This window comes from Anticarsia gemmatalis, chromosome 22 (assembly GCF_050436995.1).
Source record: "Anticarsia gemmatalis isolate Benzon Research Colony breed Stoneville strain chromosome 22, ilAntGemm2 primary, whole genome shotgun sequence".
NCBI lineage: Eukaryota > Metazoa > Arthropoda > Insecta > Lepidoptera > Erebidae > Anticarsia > Anticarsia gemmatalis.
Window position 1 is genome coordinate 5,457,837 of NC_134766.1, and position 20,242 is coordinate 5,478,078.

General features: G+C 32.9%; 2 protein-coding genes across 6 annotated transcripts in view; one reads left to right on the top strand and one right to left on the bottom strand.

The window, feature by feature from the left end:
* sona (sol narae metalloprotease) overlaps positions 1 to 20,242 on the top strand; it is a 176,302-nt gene that overhangs the window by 147,462 nt on the left and 8,598 nt on the right. For all 5 annotated transcript variants that reach the window (XM_076129524.1, XM_076129522.1, XM_076129523.1 and 2 more), the window contains exons 4-8: positions 9,070 to 9,165; positions 12,292 to 12,427; positions 13,361 to 13,468; positions 18,284 to 18,419; positions 18,796 to 18,925. In XM_076129524.1, the coding sequence (XP_075985639.1) occupies positions 9,070 to 9,165; positions 12,292 to 12,427; positions 13,361 to 13,468; positions 18,284 to 18,419; positions 18,796 to 18,925 (606 nt within the window). The remainder of the gene's footprint in view (positions 1 to 9,069; positions 9,166 to 12,291; positions 12,428 to 13,360; positions 13,469 to 18,283; positions 18,420 to 18,795; positions 18,926 to 20,242) is intronic.
* Positions 19,179 to 20,159, bottom strand: LOC142982918 (homologous-pairing protein 2 homolog). Its single transcript, XM_076129652.1, has 3 exons — positions 19,858 to 20,159; positions 19,500 to 19,758; positions 19,179 to 19,317 (listed from the first exon to the last, which is right to left on the bottom strand). Exons 1-3 carry the CDS (start codon positions 20,078 to 20,080, stop codon positions 19,185 to 19,187), a joined length of 615 nt encoding a protein of 204 aa, XP_075985767.1. The 5' UTR covers positions 20,081 to 20,159; the 3' UTR covers positions 19,179 to 19,184.

Below are 20,242 nucleotides of genomic sequence, written 5' to 3' on the forward strand. Positions count from 1 at the left end.
CAGTGTTTACGATGATAATCCTCTAGACTCAGCTATAAATATACTTAACGTCTTGCTCCTTAGTTTATGCGCCATCTTGCCGCGTATACATTTTAAATTGTAAGTTACATTGTACTATAATCTTAGCTTTATTGTTCAGTAAGCTTTATCTATTAAGGTTTAGCCCTTGAGCTGCACGTGAGCACTTACGACTTACCTACTTTTTTAAGAATAATGATTTGTAGTTTTCAATCAATCAATATTTATAAAACTCTTTCGTTACTAAGTGACTGACTGATGGACAACGCACAGCCGAAACTGAGCGACAAAAACTGAAATTTGGTATTTAAGATTCCTTATAAGTGAAGACAAGCCTTAATAGTGGATTTTCGAAATCCAGAAGGGGATAAAAGAATTTTATGACAGAACAGTATTGAAAAAAATGTGAAAAAGGGAAAAATCCACTCGGACGAAGTCGCGGTCGGCCGCCTGTCTAAAATAAAGTTATTTGATCATAAAAATATGCGTCTTTAATACATAGATTATTATGACAAATAAACTTGAAAAACCATAGTGAAGATGTGTTTTGCTTTTTATAAAAAAATCAATAAACTGACATTATTATGCCTTGAGGGCTAATTAGAATATCAATAACATATTTTAGGATTCGCAGCTGGTTTTAATTAAATACTTGTGTTAGTCCTATAAGTTATTAAGACTGGTGTAATTATTTAAACTGTCGCGTTTTTCTTTTGGCTATTTTGAGCTCATAATTTATGTTCTTACTTACTCAAATGCGTGGCTCCTCTTGCTCCTAGAATATAAATATTAAAAAAGATTTAGTAACTGAATTTGAATAAAATGTGTAGCAAGTGCCAAATAATTTTGTATTTCGGATTCTAACTACAACCAAGAAGAGTTATTTTTTTTGTTTTTTGTATGTGTTTTTTCACCCGAATCTGACTAACTTTGTACTGAGTATAATTAAAAATAGTTTAAATGTAAGGCTCTGAAAGCATAATAGACAGACAGACTGTCGTATTAATATTATTAGTATAGTATAGATATACAGGGTGTCCCAAAACTCAACGATAATCCGAGACAGGATGAAAGGCCAAGTCATACTGGTTCTAGGAAAAATAAAAAAAAAAATCCATATCACTTAGTTCAGCAATAATAGACACTTTTCAAAAAAGTTGAAATTCCACACCCTTGGTCGCAATTTCAAGTCCTGTGATCACCAATGTCACAATTTCGCTGTGTTTTTTTGAATTTCGTGATCTTCATTAAATATGCTATTAATCGTATAACAAATTAATGCACAAAACATTGTTAATTTAATAAAAAAAGTTAAGTTTTAGTGAGTCATCTTTCTCAAAAATATCGTTAGTCAACTATGACGCTTCATACTGAAAAAAAAATGTACTACACTACCCTTGGCAAGTTATTTCAAAAGTTGGCGCATTTAATCAAGATTTCAAAATGGTATAACACTTGCCACTTTTCTTGCCATTAAAAATGTTATTTTTATTTGAACGAGGAGTATCCTCACAAATGGATCGGACGCAGTGGTACAATTTTATGACCTCCTCGTTCCCCCGATCTAAATCCAGTAGACATTTTTTATTAGGAATGCAAATGCAAAATAAATACAAAATCTATCAGAACTTCGCCAGAAAATTGACACAGTGTCAGAAGAAATAAATGGAAGGAATTTTGCTTTACTGGTGAAAAGATCTTTTGTACGCCGTTGCATAGCCTGTATTTGTGCCAGAGGAAAGCAATTATTTTTAGTAAAGAGGTAATTGAGTCAGCCCATACCAATATTTAATGTAATAAACATAATAGGTAATAGTAATAAAAAAAAAGACAATGAACGAACCATCGTTCTTATTTAATTATTCTCCTTAAACTTAAGTAATTCCGAATTGTTTTCCTCTGGCACGAATACAGGCTCTGCAACGCCTTACAAAAGACCTTTGGACCAGTCAAGCAAAATTTCTTGCATTTATTTCCTCTGACGCTGTTTCAAATTTCTGGCGAAGTTCTGATAGATTTTGTATTGATTTCGAATATATTTTTTCTTTTATGCATTCCCAGTAAAAAATATCTACTGGATTTAGATCGGGAGAACGAGGAGGCCATAAAATTGTACCACTGCGTCCGATCCATTTGCGAGGATACTCTTCGTTCAATAAAAAATAACATTTTTAATGGCAAGAAAAGTGGCAAGTGTTATACCATTTTGAAATCTTGATTAAATGCGCCAACTTTTGAAATAACTTGCCAAGGGTAGTGTAGTACATTTTTTTTTCAGTATGAAGCGTCAAAGTTGACTAATGATATTTTTGAGAAAGATGACTCACTAAAACTTAACTTTTTTTATTAAATTAACAATGTTTTGTGCATTAATTTGTTATACGATTAATAGCATATTTAATTAAAATCACGAAATTTAAAAAAACACAGCGAAATTGTGACAATGGTGATCACAAGACTTGAAAATGCGACCGAGGGTGTGGAATTTCAACTTTTTTGAAAAGTGTCTATTATTGCTGAACTAAGTGATATGGAATTTTTTTTTTATTTTTCCTAGAACCAGTATGACTTGGCCTTTCATCCTGTCTCGGATTATCGTTGAGTTTTGGGACACCCTGTATATTTACCAAATATATCGAATGTTACTTGTTATATTTTTATTCTGGTACAAGTAATACTAATTTGCGTCGAACACTCTTAATTTTATTTATGTATAGATTTTTATGCTCAATATTCGTCGATAATCCTATTTAATGTATAATTTAACATTTAAGTGGTACGATGATGGGCGATTATTATTTATTTTTGAATATCATTTAAATATGGAGACACGTGCCGTGGACACTTGTTCAATTTTATATACCTATTTAAATGGCGCCCAAACTAAGAATAATTCTAAAAAAACTTTATTCGTAAACTACGTTTAGTGCATTTTATTTTTATTTCACAAATAGCTCCAGTATTAAAACATTTATCCACTTCTTGACAGTTCTTGAGAGAATGTAAGTCTCCAACCTGCACTTGGCCAGCGTGGTAGACTCAAGGACTAACACCTCTCTCATTCGGGGGAAATCCAAAGACCCTTGCCCAGCAGTGGGACAGTAAAAGGTTAAAAAATATAGTTCCTGTTAAAAACCTGTGACGTCATTACGCTCGCATCTCCATACATACCCATAGACTTGATAATAGTAGCAAAACAGTTACCGTGACCAAGAGTCACCAGTGGGCTGTTAGCTCTTAAATCATTTATCGCTTAATTTAAGTGTTCGCCATCATGCAGCGGCTTTTTTCTATATCAAGCGCATAAAATACTAAACAATCGTCACACATACTGTGACGTCATAATACTAGCAGTAGCACGCGTGGTCGATCAAGTAAATTGCGCGACAGATTGCGATTATCGTGTCCAAACAGTAACGGCATAGCGGCGTAAGTGTAAGTGCCGCAACTAACAATTATGTGGCTCAATCAAACGTAGTTTCATGTTTCCCGCATATTTTTAGTTTTTTAACCGATATTTGGACTGTAGAAATTGAATTGTAAATGTCAAAACGTGTGTTTGAAAATAGGTTCAAATTACAATAGTATGTAGGTTGTATTTATAAAGAAATCTTTTAAGATTTATGCACCTAATATTTTGGGAAAACATGGTGGTGTGTATTGTTTTAGATCCATTTTTCAAGTGTTATTGCAGATCAAGTTTTTTCTGATTACTAGACCCAATAATCGACTATTCATTTATAGATCGATATTTATTGAAACTAAAACCAAGTGAAACAAACTTCATAATTTATTAAATCAAACTTTAACTCAAAATTATAATTTGTCCCCACAATTTCGTCACAATTATTCATATGGTAAATATCACCTGTCTTGTCATACCTAATTAATAGTTCCATTATAAGTAAATACAATATTTTATACGAGTTACGCCGCCATATTGCAACCATAAACAAGATGATTGACAAAACAATTAGCCAGGCAAAGGACAGACTTGTGCATCCTAGTTGAAAATGTATATGAATAATTTATTTGCTTTTGTTTTTTAATTTGTATCACGATTTTAGAACCCGTGTAAGAATTGAAACGACGCATTTAGTTTTCTATGTGGCTTTTTATCTACGTCGTTTTTGTTTGCATACTGTGTTTATTATTTGTAATGGAAAACTTACAATGGAGAAAAATATACGAGCGTTTTATTTAGCATAATTATTTCGGATTGAATGCAGATTACATTTTTAAATTGTTATGTAATAAAAATAATTAAATAATAATCGTGCACAGGACAAGTTACACAAAGCTTAGCATCTATTTTGAATCTACTCTTATTTTGTTTTTATTATTTTTGCTTTTTAGTCACGTCGTTTGAATATTCTTGTTAAACACTTATTGTGAGCGTGTGTAAATCTTATTTGTTACAGCTCATTTTAAAGTCATCGCACTTTTATTGTCATTTGAACCCACGTTTAAACATTCTTCCCTTATTAGTACATTCAAAAAGGAAATATTTTACTCTTAAATGCAAATATATGGTTTTAAACCTACAAAGAGATTCACTTCATGCATATTAAATTTATTTACACACATAAGATGCTTTTGCTGATACAACTTTAAAATAGCGTGATGAATTTAAAAACAAATATTTAAAACCTTTGTAGGTGACTGGTCGGAAATAATGATGTAGACAAGTTGTCAACAAAAATCTTTATGAAAAAAATGTTTTTTCCGAACGAAGCAGACATCGTTCTTTATTAAAAAGAGCTGTTCACTTTTTTTTTAAATAAACATTGCAATGTAAATCTGCATTTTTTACAGTCAGTGTCTTTTTATGCGTTAATACGTTTTATCTGCATCTTGGCGCAGTGGTTAACGTGGTCGACTCGCTGCAATAACCGTATCACCGCTTGTAGTGAGTTCGATTCCCCCCCTGGAAATAATTGTGTGATGAGCACGAGTGTTTGTTATGAGCCTGGTTGTAATTTATCTACGTAGTATGTATTTCGAAGTATATAAATATGTTTATCAGTCATTTGGTTACCATGGTACAAGCTCTGCTTAGTTTGGAATTAAATGACCGTGTGAGATGTCCAATGATATTATTATATTATTTATTAATATAAAAGCTTCTGTCTATTTACTAACATAACTCATTTATGTTAAAACTTTTCCTTTCCTATATTTATCGCACCATCTCACGACTTGTGTGTCATAAGAATAGATACGCCTTTTACACCGCCATTACCATATCAGCATATAATTACGATCAACAATAATAATATATAATAATACTTCACACGATCATATGAAACGAATACGAGAATATTACTTCCTTATTTACTTATAACAATAGTTAATTGAAACTTCTTCTATACCAAGTACCTTCTTCTATACCACTCAACGCAAATATCTTTTAATGTGCATGTAAATGTCAAAATGAAATGACGTTTATAAGCGCTATGTGGGAGAATTTTGACGTTTAAAACGAGCGCAGTGCAAAAAAACAGGGCTAAACTATTTAGAATGCGGTAATATTAATATATTTTTGCGTTTTTTTCATAGATTTTTTTTGTTTTAGATGATTTCAGTCTTCATAAATTACAGTTAGGTACTCTGAAAGCGGTTTTATAGTTCGGAATGGTAGGTTTATCGTATCGCTTTGTCGCTAATGCACTGGACTGCTAATTTTACAGGCTTGTATTTTGCACATCATCATATCATAAGCATAATGCCGCTGTTTTTAAAATGATGTGTTCAACTACTTTTAAGCTTGTTGTTTTTTCTTAATGTTCATAAAGACGCAGTAATTTCTATTATGATCGTGTAAATAAAACAAAAACCAACGTGACTGTCATGACAAACGTATGCATTACACAAAAATGTTTATGCGTCAGTCGTGAGCTGATACCCATCATAGTTATAACACGGAAGTATATTGATATTTATGTCTTTATATTATTTATATTACTTTGCATATAACATCCTTACGCGATAATTATTATTACATGTTTTATGAAGAAAAATTACTTGCAAATCGTTGTTTTTAATGGCGAAGTTGCGCTTCCTTTTTTACGCGGATTAAAGACGCTTGCACACTGCGTAGTTTGAAGACAAAGTTTACTGTTGAATTTTGTGTAGCCTGAAATAAATGCAATATGAAACCGTGTTTTTTGAGCTCAGATGTTTATTAGACTTAGTGAAGTCTTAGACTATATGATTCGTTCATTAAACGTGCCTTGACGTAAGGTGTGGCAAGAAGACAACTTTAATGCACATGTTAATCTAAATGTTGATCAAATACAACCGCAAAATACATCCAACTTTTATTGTGTTTTATGTATTTAAAATTGTTACTTCATACGAATAACTATCTGCTATTTATATCCAATTCTCTGCAACTAATAAATCGCCCGTTTCAACACATTTAGCGACAAAAAAAATCGCGTATGAAAAGCAGACGATATCGCACGATCGTAAGAGAACATTACATCCACATGAAACGCACGCATTACCACTCGTTGACTGATGCGAAATCGTAATTCGTCGTCATTTGAACAAGCTTTTAGTCGCAGTTGAAATTCGCACAGATTATTCGTCCAATATGTCCAAAGCGCTACATGTACTAATATCCGTGTCGGATGGGCACTTGTGCACGCGTGAACAACCGTATGTTACAAAAGATTTAGTGAATCGTTCGACACGCCAGTTCACGCTATTTGAGATCAGGGAAGTGTGCTAATAGCCCAACATTGGACCGATTAAGTTATTATAGTTAAAAATAATGTTTATATTCTGTGTATGTTTGTTATTGTTTGTTTTTGGAATAAAATATTCTACATGAAATGATTGTGAAGGTGTAAACACATTTTGTTAGTTATAGTTTTGGTCGCATGTTATTCGTATTATGATTTATAGTTCTTTGGTCTTTGCTGGTGCTTTGGTGATTTTTATGTTTGTATGAAAAAGTAAAGGTAGACTCATTGCCATGTTTACTGGATACGTAAATAGTAAAAATAACACTGCATAGTTTTCTCATACAATTGTCTCAAATTCTTTTAAAATGATTCGTCTTATTGCGAGATTACTAAGCAGTATAAGAATTGTTGTTATTTTATAGCAGAATATAAGTAAATGTATACAGTTTTAAATGTGACTGTAGTTAAACAATATGAAGTACATCTTTCAAAGAACATCACAGTTAAAACTAAATATTACAATGACTATTTCTGAGGGTGCGTCCACATCTGGCGAACGTGCCGCGAATGTGCAGCTCGCAAGCCGTTTGCGAGCTGCGCGCGTGCAGTCACGGCAATAGTTTGGTGCGCCTCTTTAGCGCAACTCATACAAGGCTCGTATAAAGGCGTGCGCGCGGCGCGCGATCTGCGCGTACTCAATCCTCGCGCTTACAGTTCCATTTACTGGCTCAGTACTTTCGAAGATGTCGGACGACACTAGTGCTTTTAATATAATTGCTGCATCATTAGCTATTATATTACTGATAAAAAGGAAAAAAAAGAGACAACGGCGTTGGCGGGTAAGTTAGGGGTGCGGGGATTGAGACGCGGGTGGAAGGAAGACGCGAGCCGCTAGCGCGCCGCCCGCGCGCTGATCGCGTACGGCGCTTAGGTTGCGCGTGAACTGCGCGCGGGCGGCGCAGGAGCGGCGCTCGAACAAAATTGTACGCGCGCAGCTCGCAAACGGCTCGCGAGCTGCACATTCGCGGCACATTCGCCAGATGTGGACGCACCCTAAGAAAACAGTTATGGTAGGTTTGCCTCGAACCCGGGAATTTCCTCACTTAACGATGTTTGTGCTAGGCTTCCGTGAGATAAGTTGTTACTTACTTATAAATTAGCGTATGTCAGTCAATGATGTAATATATGAATAATGTGACCTTTTCTTTTTCCTTTACCTATTTTTCTAATGAAGAAGGTAATGATATGTGCAATGAAAAAAGGATATAATACGTTGACGAACATTTAAAATGATAGAGTATTGGATATTTTTGATCATAGGTGCTGTAGCAATTAAATTATACTGATTTGAATTAACAGTATCTTCTATATAAACATCGAGTTAACTGTCAACTTTGAAATAGACTCGTTGAGCATCAAATCGACGATAAAATTTTGACGTCTTGATCTAAATTATTAGAGACATTTATTTATTTAAGACTTTATAAATAAAAACAATGTATAAAGGCAGTTTTGAAGCCTGACGCATAATCTGCTAAACTACCTTTGGGTATATCTAACACACTAAACATTCTTCGAATAAAAAAATAACATACAATAATTTTACGTTTTGCAAAAGAACCTCTATTAGTTCTTTCATATTGTACACGCTAGTCCGAGCTTATTCAAATTCGAAAGTGACATTTACATTTTGATAACAACACAATGGTCTATATTCCTTATACACAAACATATCACGCGTAAGGTGGGGCCATTCAGATCACGACTCAGCAGTTCCCACGGTAGATCACGTCTAATCACGTGAGGTTTGTCACAAAAACTATGATTTCCTTGAGCTATGATGTTGAGCTGTTGAGATTTATGCCATCTTTTGACGTAAAACATTGCGGGAAAAATATTAATGTGTGTAACGAAAATCACTTGACATACGTTTTTCTCTGTCAGTTTTTTTTTTCTATAATATATTTCTTTCCGCCTGCAATTTTGCTAATTTCACCGCCTTCAAGGGAGAATTCCAAAAATCCTTCCATAGTGCTCATCTACACTTCCTAAGGAATCTTCATGCCAAATTTCAACGCTCTACGCTCAGTAGTTTCGGCTGTGCGTTGTCCATGAGTCAGTCAGTAACGGAAGTTTTATATAATTGATTGAAAAATGCAATCTAGTATTAGATTGCCTGTCGTTGTTTTCATAGAGGATTACCCGTTGATAGTAAATTAGTCTGGGCGAAAATTAGTCAGAGAATGCTCATATTTGATGCACAAAATGTTTAAGTACATTATAAGCTACTAATTTGGGGCTGAATTACGGAACATTCTTAATTTTTTCTTTACTAATGTATTATATTTCTTGTCTGCAGGAAGGAGAGGAAGACCTTGGCGAACTCTACCAGGACGAGGCCAATGGAGCCGCACTTCTCATCAGAAGACACCCTAAACACGGCAAACTTGTTGTGGTAAGTCCAATAACGACCCTTTTATGACAATCTTCAGTTAGCATCTTAAAACTAGCGAATTTCGGTGTGATGTCGTAGATTTCGCCACGCCATTGCGTTTGATTTCCACACCGAACAATAATTGGTGCTATCTACAAAGTTTCGGGTCTGGTTGTACTTTGTGTCCATTGTTTGTATGTTTGTAATAATCCCCGCGATACAAAAGCAATTCTTAGTGCAGGGGAGATGATTTTAAAAAGAAAACAAAATTATAACCTTTATAATTAAGTATGTATAATAATATGAAAGTACATTATTACGATTTGATATCCATTATTCAATTTTATTGCCATCAGTTCTAAGTTATGGCAAAGTTAACAGAATCAAGTTTTTGTTTATCCTTTTTTGCCATTTTAAGGATGTAGTCTCGAGTGATTGTAGTACCTATATTATGTGGCATTGATACAATAAGTAATTAATTACAGGATAGATTTAAAAAAAACACTAGCACCGCTTTGCAAGCACTTATTATGAACGATAAAAAATAATGCATACCAAACGCAATTGACATTTATTACCTAGGATAAATAAATATGCTGGTTCTTTATTACTCAGATCTAATACTCTTTGAGTCTAGATGTTTTTAATTATCTAAGTTTGAGTTTCATAGATCGAGAAAAAAAAATTGTCGCGACAACATTAATTGGTGAATTTTACTTTATCTATACTAATATTATAAAGCTGAAGAGTTTGTTTGTTTGTTTGTTTGAACGCGCTAATCTCAGGAACTACTGGTCCGATTTGAAAAATTCTTTCAGTGATAGATAGCCTATTTATCGAGGAAGGCTATAGGCTATATAACATCACGCTACGGTCATTAGGAGCGGAGTAGCAACGAAAAATGTTACGAAAACGGGTAAAATTTTGACCCATTCTCTTCAGTGACGCAAGCGAAGTTGCGCGGGTCAGCTAGTTTTTTAATATATCTAATTGTGCTTAAGCAGTATCTATATTATATAGATTTATTTACTTTTTATGGGTCCAATTCTAGGCAAAGTTTGAATCTAAATCGTAGAAAATACCGCGATCTGACCTAATCACAGTTAAATGTTGTGCTAATAAATTAGCCATATTATAACATATTACTAGCTGATCCGGCAAACTTTGTTTTGCCTTATAAATGATGTTTTAAATTAGTTTATAGGGTACATATAAAATTTGTTAAAAATCGGTAAAGCCGTTTCGGAGGAGTAACGTTACTATTATGACCCGAGAATTTTACATATTAGATAATAATCTCAATCTACTCCATCAAATCTGCATACAAGGGCTTTAAAAGGGCCTTAACACGATTACCTAGAGCGTGTTAAGCATGCATGAAATTATGAGTGTCGAAATATTTGCCGCCATTATCATAAAGCGTCACTTTTTAGGCAGGATGTGACATTTCGGGAGTTCGAACACGTTCCAATGTCAATGAGCGACCATAAACAAGAAAGACGTGACTAGATAATAGATAAAGGGTTATAATGTTATTTAGTTGCTAGGTGTGGTTGGGGAATTACGGTTTTCAAACAGGAATTATTGTACCAACCTTTTTGACTGATATTTCGTAGTAAGCCGTATTTGCAAATCTTTAGCGATATTTTTATTGAAAACCAATAAGTATTGTAAATGTCTCGGTATTTTAAAACCCAGTGGAGGTTCAGTTATTGACCTTATTATAATGTCTACTAAGTAAATGTAGTCTCGTATTTGTCTCTAATGGTAAAGTTAGGGCTTATATATTTTCATTGACGATAGCTTTAATTTCGAATAAATATTAACGTTTTGACTTAATGTTTAAAGGATCTGTCGAAAACGTTAAAATGATTCCTCAAGTCAACTGATGGCGGGCTGAAAAATCGACCATGAAATAATTAAATATTCACTATTATATTGTTGTATTGAATGCGGCAACAGGACTGCTTTTACTTAATATCAAAAGTGTACATCTAGCGTGCAGTACTGTGAGACCATAGACACAATGGCGTTACAAATAAGACTAAGGTCGATTGCCCAACAGCCAGCGCTCGACAACGCGCCGTGTAGGTGTGAATAAAGCTAGCGAGGTTTTGTATGGACATTTATGATTTTAAATATTGTGTTTTGGTTTATGAACTGATTGAATTTTGCTACGACATAACATCTTGTTGAAACAAGGTTCTTTTTATAGAAAGTTCGTAGATACTAAGAAATAATAGAAAAATGTACCATTTCCGACATTGAAGCGATTTTTTTTAATTTGTTTTTCCCCTAACCGCTTATAATTTTACTTATTTGATTTAAAAATGAACGTGGTATCCAGCTTTTTATACATAAAAAATTATATACTTTAATAAATTAAATATCAAGAAAAGAATTTACGCGTTTTCTTTATTATAGCTAACAAAACGATACGCATGAACTTTTACGATGATAATGTTTATTTCATTTCCCATGAAGCATCGTAAAAAGTATTTAAATCATTTACAATGTTACCACCATAAAGATTGAGACATTCATGTTTTCCTTGCGAAGATAATTGTAAGAATATGACCATGTTGTTTATAGCCGCCATTATTTTACTTTTTGATTTGTGTTATTATTGCTATAGCAATGGGCTTGTTCTATGTAAAAGGACGAATGTAATGTAAAGTTTTTTATTAGAGGTAACTGCATACCTTTTCCATGGTTAATCTTTAGATATAACTAATAATATATGTACTATTTTCAAATTATTAAAACCTCGAACCAGTCAAAATTGCATCTTTTTTACCCGTTTCTGTCACACGGCTTTGTAAGAGTCTCCTCCCTAACGAGGAAGAGGTTAGGCTCAGGGACTTTGCATGCAAGGTTTCATCACGATGTTTTCCTTGGATAAAAGATCTTATTTTAATTCTCATGTTAGCACCTAAAAGTTGCAACAAAAATACAATAACTCCATTTAGAAACTATAATCTTTCACAAGAATAGTATATGTACGAGATGCGAGTTCTTATTTAAGTGAACATAATGAACCTCAGCAAAGAGGAAATGTTTTATAATCATCATCATCATTACCCATCTATTACTGATGATTGAGGATATTATAGTGCTATGATTTCACCGTTATGTTTTATTTGACAGGAGGGTTCAATCGGCCACGACCTGGTGATCAGACCTATTCCAGACACGATGACGTCACCGGCGCAAGACGACGAGATGTTCATGGACCCTTCCAGCATGGCCGACATGGTCTCCATTGACACTGGACTGCCTTTAGGTAAGTTTATACAAATCGTTGAGCAATTCATGGTTGGTACGGGTTTCGTTCGTGACTATTTTTACATTACGACTTAGAGATTTAGAAGTCGAACCTATTCTGAGATTTTAAAACCAACGGTTTAGAATTCAAACTTTAAGTTTCCTCAATTTTTTTGGTTCGTATATTATTAAACCATTTGTTTATCATCAAATTTGAGAAAATGAAGCATATCTGACAAATAATGAAGCTTTATTTAGTCTATATCCAACGCACTCTCAATTAATTCCCACATTTTTGTACGCAATAAATTTCAATTATCTCATACAACGTATTATTATCTATCTAATTAGTTGTAACTTATCGAAGAATTTATAATCAGACGTCAATATTCATTACATCGATATAAATATTAATTACTAAAACTTCATAACAAGTCCTGATGTATAGCGTTTACGTCACTCACAGGAAGTAGCCGGCCATAGACAAGTAGGTACTCACTCATTTTAATTCTCTATGGTAATGAGGTGCATTGGGTCATAAATTAGGTGCATACACGTGATGAAACAAGATACTAGGCCACCTGAGGTGTTCAGCTGCTGATAATAATACGTGTGTCAAAGATCATCACCAATTCTTTAGTTTATTTATTGTTTGTTTAACATTTCTTCCAGTTTTTTTAAGTAGGTACCAGACGCATATTATTTGGCTTCATCAATAATCAATACAAGAGATAAATATCGATATTACTGAATTTACATTTCGATCATTATAGAACTGATTGGTGTATTCTAAATGCAGTCCTGAGAAAACTTCTCGAGGCTTCTCCCTATTAGGAAATTACGAAAACGATCATAACAGCGGTGCTATTTTTAACTGTCGTGCACCAAAACTCAACATTTTGTTTGATTGTATTGACTGAGTGAGATTAATTGTTTGCTTTTCACATTTCAGTAAAAAGGAAAAAGGAGGATCAAGATAGGCTGAAACGCGCTTTGAACGGCGCTCAGCATATCATCATTAAAAAGGACCCCGGAGTGCACGATCATCTCGGAGACTATGGTAAGTAGCAAACAAAACAAAACATTTAAAAAATACTTCAAACAAAATCGTTTTTAAACTATTGGTACATCCCTAGTAGACGATACATCCACCGATTATTTTGAACAATGTTACTACATTCGTGACTTAGGCAAGTTTAAAATTAGAATCGGATGACTTTTAATCGAGATGAACACGCGCCATTGTGCACGCGCATCTATTTACGCAAACAAGTTGTTTATTCCCCTTCCAATAATGTATACAATAAATCACGGTAAATAGTTATAAATCAGGTAAACAGTGGCGACAACCCAAACAATAACCCCGCCATTATTATTTATTATCTATGGTCATTACTACACGTGCATTCAACGCCATACAGTGTAGAGTCACGTGCATCGCGCATCCATCGATTACATTATAATCGAGATAATCGATTATGTTAATAATACAGGTTTTCGAATGCCACTCCGTATTCTATATATCTTGGATAATTTCCATGTGATAATTTGTTTATTTTTACACATTAAAATGTTAAAAAGTTTGGATTTTTATGTTTTTTATTGGTAAGGATTAATTATCTTATCTTTCTCCGTTTGAGATGGAGCTCGATCTAAATGTCAAGCATAAATTTGTCCGAACCTAGACACAATAATTATTATGTCAAAAAACAATCGTGATTATGTTGTCGTGAATGGCGTTGGTCAATAATTACATAACGTTTAACTTTTTGACATTAAAGTTTTTAAAATTGAATAAATTATACCGCAATGTTCGATTATGTTCTGATTACGATCTGTTTAGGCGATTAGATCAGAGGTCACGTTAAACATTGTGTTTTTAGTAATAATTTCGTCACGCCATAATATTTTAATTATGCATATCTTTATTTAGTCAATGAATATGATATATTCATATGGACAGAAGGCCTGTGAACTGTCAATATGATTTACATCGCGTTTGTATTTTTAGTAGATTTATTTTCTTAATCGTATAATAATTACCCGTTTTTGAATTTAAAGAGGTAATTTTCTTCCTCTTGAATGTTAGAAACCTGTGTATAATAATATAATTAACATTACTTATTTAGTTATCAGTACCTGTTTTTGAGTATGAATTTTAAATTTTAACATTTTAGCGACACATTACAATGTCGTATTGTTTATGATGGTATTCTTCCGTCAAAAATATTTATCACTTATCAATTAAGGAGACAAATGAATTTTAATAATAGGATATTTGCATACGTCTATCAAAACATCTGGGTGTCATTTTATAAATTACAATAATACATTAATCACAATCGATAATGTTGGTTAAATGACGCAATAGAGCTTGATGTCCTTTTATTTGAATATTACGGAAAGTTTTTAACTTTTCTTGGAAAAACATGTTTTATATGGCCTATAAATTACGAACTTAAATACCTACTCATTGTTTTACTGACAACAATATTTCATAACAGAGTAAGAAATAGATTTAAGACAACTTCAGGATGTGATGTATGTTAAGAAAAAAAAAGTACCTAACTACAATTATTGCTTATACCAATAGCTCTTTTAAAAGTGATATATTTCACTCAGTAAAACTAGATTTATTGTTCGAGTAAATTCAGAGAAATGAAGTTCAATAAATCTAAAATTAGAGTAGTACATAAATAGTCTTACTAATTGGGAAAACCATTTTTATTGCTAGCAATCCCATGGTTGTTTGCACAGGTGTACACTGGAAATTAATTGGCCAATACAGTTAGTATAATTAACATTTAAATATGTTTTAGATGTTATCGCCACAGTGTAGAGGGGGCATTAACATATTTATGACATTTAGTCGTTTATGCTGTAATAATAAGTGTCATGTTCAAATCATAATATCGTCATAGCTGTGACTGAACTTTTATACACGTGGTCTGTTTAAAAAATGTGATGAGAGAATAATTGTATGTGTTTGCAGTTGCCATTCTTCCCTATTCTGCCCAGACGATAATTTTATCTCGTCTCTTCCCCGCGATTTTTCATTCTTTGTGTCTGTTTCTTCCCAATTTTATCAAGAATGCAGTCAGTCTAACCAAAGAGTATACTAATCAGAAAATTAACTTCTTTGTTATGCATGTTTTAATCGTTTTCTTAGCCTTGATGGTCCATTACACATGAAACACAAGGTAGCAACCCAGTTATCTCAATCATTTTTGGTGTAGCAACCCTTCTTGAATCTAGAGTATTTTTTTATTAACCTGAACTGTCCCATTGTTGGGCAAAGGTCTAGAGTAAACTATTAATAAATAAATATTAGAATTAACAACATAGGTATTTATTGAAAATATATTATGTTATTGGAACTAGTCGTGTTCGAAATGTCACCTAAGGTGTCTGAATGATTTAAGTCAATAAAGTGTTGGTAAAATAAAATAACAAACATTATTTATGGCGGTAATAGAGTCTGAAGTAAATCTTAAATGTCCACTGCTTATTAAATTAAGTATTTCTTAATTGTTTTATTTGTTTAAAATTATTTGTTACCACCTGTAGTGCTTTATGGAAAACTAAAAAACAGTATCTTATTGAAAGAACCTTTTCAAAAACCTATTATATGAGTGGTTTATGCCTTTTATTTTATCACTATCGCTTTTTAATATTTCTTTACTCATTTTCGGAATTATTATAAGGTAGTACGATAATACTTGGAAGTCATGTAATTCCTAGGTAGATAAATTTAATGCTCCATACAATTAAACATTACGCTGCCCATAGCCGCACGTAACTCATTCTAGCTAACAAATATACTTATGTATATAATAATGTTAATAAGACATTTATACAATGTTAATTGCATAAAACAAATCCGATTTACATTAATACATTAGCGAAATATGTAAAAACAAATTGTACGAATTAATATTAATACCTATTATATTTATTAAAAAAGCGTTAGTATAATGTCATGTTTTGGCCATAGATTTCCGAGACAATTCTCGTTTTGCTAATAAGAACGTTCGTTATTGCGTCTCGTGGTCGGGGTCATAAGGTCACAGTCTAACGTCATCCATTATTTTAAATTCACGAATAGAAAAAAGCTTATAATAATAATTCCGCGGTTCATGAATAATCCACAATTTGGGAAAACCGATTTCGGCAGCCTATTTAAGTATTATTGCTGGGCAAAGGCCCCTCACAGGTGCACGACGAGACCTGTTCGTGACTACGAACCGTTCTAATAATATCAAACAAACTTGATATCGATTCATTAGAGGTAGACCAACTCGACTAAATTAATCGAGGGGCAAAACTAAAAAGTATATTTTGGTAAAACAGTAGGTAAATCTGCACCTGTGTGAATTAATGATTTAGCACAACTAAATGAACTTAATTTATCATTTCTCGGAACTTATGTTAATTGGCCAGCTTCTTGTGGAAATAATCAAATAAATCCATTCAACTTTATTGGAGGTATTAATTTTATATGATAGAAAAAACATTGAACCGATATTAGATTATTTTTATAAAAATTCTAAAGTTAGTCATTCAAGACAGATATAAAACTTTAGTATATTTTGCTTTAAACAAAGTACCTAATGACTGGAACAAATATTACGCTTAATAATCGCGAGATTTAATGTAGGTAAGTGTTGTCCACCCAAGCCGTCATTAATTTCGACATAAAGGTTCTCGGTTTTTCCATAAACAAAACTTAGGTCCTGCATTCCAACAAAAAGGTCACAAGTAAATTAAATAAATCGATAATTATTTCCGTAGACGTCTGCAATGGTCTTTAAATTAAGCATTGTCACGTTGGTATGATTGGACCGGACATCGAATCACAATACATAAATTTATTTACAGCTGGCATTTGATTGTAATTGCTAGTATTAACACCTCGTAGTAATTGGCGACAAAAAACGTATATCCTAGCCTGGGGTGACTTGTTATTCTGCTAAGGAATAATAAACCTTATTTGTTTACCATTAGATTCGTATTGACATTTAATAGGTTTTGATCTATATCTTCTAAGTTATGACTAACGTGCATTTTCTGTAATTAAGATTGTAATTTTTGAAATGGGTGTTACGTAGATTATTTTCAATTAAGTTACACCGACTCAACTTTGTCGCCTTATACTTACTTCCTGCAATGCCTTTGGCCTTATCCTATTAGTATATGTTGTCTGAAAAAAAATATATAAAAAGGTACTCCTGATTCCGACTAAACTACTGAACCCATTCTGAAGACATACATAATACGTTTTTTATATATTGCACCTAAACGGAGCCACGGACCGAAGCAAGTATTCGATAAATTAAAGATCTAATATATTAATCGTCATAGAAGTCCCGATACTGGAACTTATATAATTTTAAAGTAAGATAACAACAACGGCAATATCTATTCAAATCGTTGTCATTTGCATTTTAAATTGAATCTCACATAAAAATAGAAAAGTCAAATAAATTAATGGGGCAGACATGACAAATAATAATAAAGAGATTCAAAGTAACAAATACTTTTTTATTTGTCATAAAAAATCAATTAGGTTATTAATTTATGAATATCGTCCACTTATTTGACTGTCTTTTTGTTTTTTTAATTACTGGATTCCAAGTAACTTTCCGATGTCATAGGTCACCTTTTCCTTGAAGAGACAACAAAATAAAAATGTTGGTTTAGGTGCACATTCCGAATATGATAAGAACCTACCTAATAACTATTTTTCTTTCATTAGTTGTTATTTTAATTAACTTTAATTAAACTTACCTACCACTTCCTTACAAAATATTTAGCAAATTTAAAACATTAGTAAGTAGCAATTATATTTTTCTAAAATATGGTATTTTTTTTACAGCATTCATGGAGCCAGACCACCTCGGCAAGCGCTTCAGAAGAAAACGCTCAACAGAGGAACACTCCAGGCGGAAGCGCGAGGCACCATATGTCATCTACCCAGAGATTCTCGTCATTGTTGACTATGATGGCTATAGGTAATGATTCTACACGACTTGAAAATCCCAACTATGAGCTAAAAAAATATCAGTTATAAGTAAAGTTAAGTCTTACCTGAAAATCTATCCCAGTCGGCAAAGAAACGTCATGTCGTGTCGCCTTGAACAACATGCTATCGCTCGAAAGTTTATTTTCTGGAACGCATTTATTAACACATTGCATCCTGTGCTCTTATCTTAGTTTCAAAAGGATATCCACTACTCGCTAAATTGTATTAATAGAGTTCTAAGTAAACGTACAACGCCATCTATTGGGCGTAATAGTAACAACTACTAACGAGACACAGTATGGAAATTGTTGAAAAATTAATTAATAATGATATTTAACAGGTAATAATTTTTTTTTCTGTTTTAGGTTACACGGAGGCGACAATGTACAAATCAAGCGGTACTTCGTTTCGTTCTGGAACGGCGTCGATCTACGGTACAAACTCCTCAAGGGACCCAGAATACGGATATCCATCGCCGGTATCATTATCTCTAGGGTAAGTTTAACATAGCTCTATTATAATACTAACAACAATCAAAATGGAACCTTATTTATGTAAATATAGGGTACAATTTCATTATCTTACTGTCAAACAGTTGAACTTAATAATTTATTCAGTACTGCATTTTGTTTTTACAAATAATAATTATTATTAGTAAATACCTACAAAGACAAAGTGTATCTTTATTATATAATTTTCCACAACATACACAGTATTTTACAATAAATAACATCATAGTACTTTTAACATTGAATCAAGAGTTCATCAATTTAAAATTAGCCATTTCATCTGTTTCTATACATAGTTCATCCAGTAATGTCTTTTTGGACTTAGGATACCCTTCTAAAACAGCTTCCAGTATATCATTGCAGGTTCTTTTGCGTTTTCTGAAATAAAAAAAACAAACACATAGAGGAGAAATTAATAAAATAAAATATAGGTACAATAGTTAAAATAAATATTATAATTTTCCTAAGGTTAGCATTGAACAAGAAATATAAATATAAACTAAATTGTAAAGATATTCCAATATTTAATTAAGTACCTGGTACATTGGTAGTATCCTTACCTATATTCCTTCAGGAATTTCTCATGTTCATCCAATATTTTTTTCTTTTCATCAACACTAACAACCTCTGTAGAAGTCCTCAACACTTCTAACTTTTTCTCAAATCCTTGTGTCCTGTTTTTAATTTCTTCTATCTGTGCTTTGGCTGCATCAGTGGTAGGTGTAGAAAGTAGAGTTTTTAAGTTTGCCTCAGCAGCTTTTAATGTATTACTTTTGTCAGCCAATTCCTGTGTAACTTCCTTTACTTTTTTGTCATAGTCTGAGAAAACAAAACAAGGCTAATTCTAGTTATTTATTTATTGAACAGTTTAATTTTTAAAACAAAAAAATATTGTACTAAAAATAATTAAGTATTTACCTTCCACATCACTGTCCTCAGCAACACTGTCTGCCTGTATTGCAGCATAAACTTTTTGTTTTCCATATAATTTACACTTTATTTTCCCTGTTTCACTCAAAGCATCTAACGCCTTTTGAATCGCTCCTTTAGTGTAGGCCCCACGTAAATTAACCGTCACATCTGCACACGAATAAGGACGATTTGTGTCAACCAAATATTTTAAAACAGCTTCTCCGGCCATGTTGTTGTCTTAATTGTAAAAGACTAGCGCAACAATGAAACTGAATTTGTCTGATTTTAAATGCCCGCCATTTTTCCAATTCATAGATTGCAAAGATTGAGACTGACTTTTTTTTACGATGTTTTAGTGACGCACCACCGTGTGCTGTGTATCGATTTAGTA

Coding starts and splice junctions, on each gene's coding strand:
- LOC142982918 (XM_076129652.1), bottom strand. CDS start 20,080: ATGGCCGGAGAAGCTGTTTTAAAATATTTGGTTGACACAAATCGTCCT. Junction 19,759..19,857: donor TGAGGACAGTGATGTGGAAG/GTAAATACTTAA, acceptor TTGTTTTCTCAG/ACTATGACAAAAAAGTAAAG. Junction 19,318..19,499: donor AAATTCCTGAAGGAATATAG/GTAAGGATACTA, acceptor TTTTTATTTCAG/AAAACGCAAAAGAACCTGCA.